The 1,586-nt window shown below is 43.1% G+C and overlaps 1 protein-coding gene across 1 annotated transcript in view; it reads left to right on the top strand.

Annotated features, from left to right (window-relative positions):
• Nucleotides 1-467: 467 nt before the first annotated feature.
• LOC119590580 (ephrin type-B receptor 1-like) overlaps nt 468-1,586 on the top strand; it is a gene marked incomplete at its 5' end in the record, with an annotated part of 34,373 nt that continues 33,254 nt past the window's right edge. Inside the window, 1 exon segment of the mRNA XM_037939255.1 lies at nt 468-663. Coding sequence (XP_037795183.1) covers nt 468-663 — 196 coding nt within the window.

The following is a 1,586-nucleotide window of genomic DNA, read 5'->3' as shown; positions in this document are numbered from 1 at the left end:
TTTTAATTAATGATTTTTTCACGCGTTTTATGTGAATGGTTTAAGTGCGTTCCTCTCCTGGAGGTGTGGAAGTGGAAGATTTTTAAAACGCTCTCTCTATATATATGGTTTCCCTTTGGAGTTGGGGAGAAAATGTTCTTCTCACTTCATCATAACCATCATTATTTACATTAGTATTAATATTGCGATTGTTTTGTTATTGTCACAGCAGTAGTAAGGCTGTATTGGTTATCATCTTTAGGATTATCGTCGTTATTATGATTGTCCTTATTATTGTATGTTGTTGATATTTTGTAATGCATTTCTTTCGTGTCATAATGAATAAATGTGCAGTTTCTGAAATATATAGACCCAGTCCTTCATTTCATATTAACATTTCATTATGGTATTTGGATCTTAGATTTATTAGTATTCATTTATCTTTGACGTTTTATTCATCATTTCTTATTCTCCGTCTCTGTTCGCAGTGGGTTGAGGAGAGCTTCACGCAGTTCGAGAATGGCATCAACTGGCGGTCGTACGTGGTGTGCGACGTCGCCTACAACAACGTGAACAACTGGCTGTGGACGCCCTTCATCGAGCGCGGCCCCGCCAACCGCATGTACATCGAGGTCAAGTTCTCCATGCGGGACTGCTCGCTCTTCCCCGGCACCGCCCTCTCGTGTGAGTATTATTGCGCGCCGGAGAGGGAAGGAGGGAGGGGGAGGGAAGAGAGTAGGAGGGGAATGGAGGGAAAAAGTGCACGGAAACATTATCGGAGGAAAAGGGGAGTAAGGAAGGGAAAGAAGGGGAAGGGGTGGGAAGGAAAGGGAGCGGGGGAAGAGGGAAAAGGAGGGGAAGGGAGTAGAGGAAGAGGGGGAAGGAGGGAAAGGGGAGTAGTGGGAGAAGGAAAAGGGTGCGGGAGGGAAAGGGACTTTGGGAGGGGAGAGAAAGAAGAGGAAGATTTAGATGGCTAGGGAAATAGGAGGAGACAGAGAGAAGGAAAGGAGAAAGGGAGGGGGAAAGTTGGGGGAAGATGGATAGTGAATGCACGAGTAGAGAAAGGAATCCGAGGAAGGAGAGAGTAAATGGTGTTGAGATTTTTAACCGAGTTTGGCGATTAATGATCGAGAGATGAGCTAGTGAGCAGTTCGAGAAATAAAGATGTTAAATAGTGAAGAGTTAAAAGAAAGCTTACAAGCAAATGGACGAGAGTGAATGGAAGAATATTGGTGATGCAAAGGCTTACAGATAACGGAAACTTGGATGAATACAAAAACATACAGAGCCGAAAGTTTGGCAAGTTACAGGACACGAAATATTTATTCTTCTTCCACGGGTCGTATTTCGCCTGATCAGGTAGATTTACGCTTTTCTGTATCTCCTTCCGAAAGACATATTTCTTTAGCATCAGAGATGGCGAAAAGACTGATAATGGACTTTTAGCAAAATGAAACTTTATCTTTAAACACCTCTCTATCAGTCTGCCCGTGGGAGTGTGTGTTTAGATGTGTCTCAGTGTCTGTTACTTCTTTTCTTTATCTTTGTATTTTTAGAAACTTGACGATATAAAAAGCTGCAGGCGAATTTCCGGTCAAGGGCGTGGC

The sequence above is a fragment of the Penaeus monodon genome, chromosome 27 (assembly GCF_015228065.2).
Source record: "Penaeus monodon isolate SGIC_2016 chromosome 27, NSTDA_Pmon_1, whole genome shotgun sequence".
Classification (NCBI taxonomy): Eukaryota; Metazoa; Arthropoda; class Malacostraca; order Decapoda; family Penaeidae; genus Penaeus; species Penaeus monodon.
The sequence above is the reverse complement of the archived record's forward strand: the minus strand, read 5'-3'. Positions and strand labels throughout refer to the sequence as shown.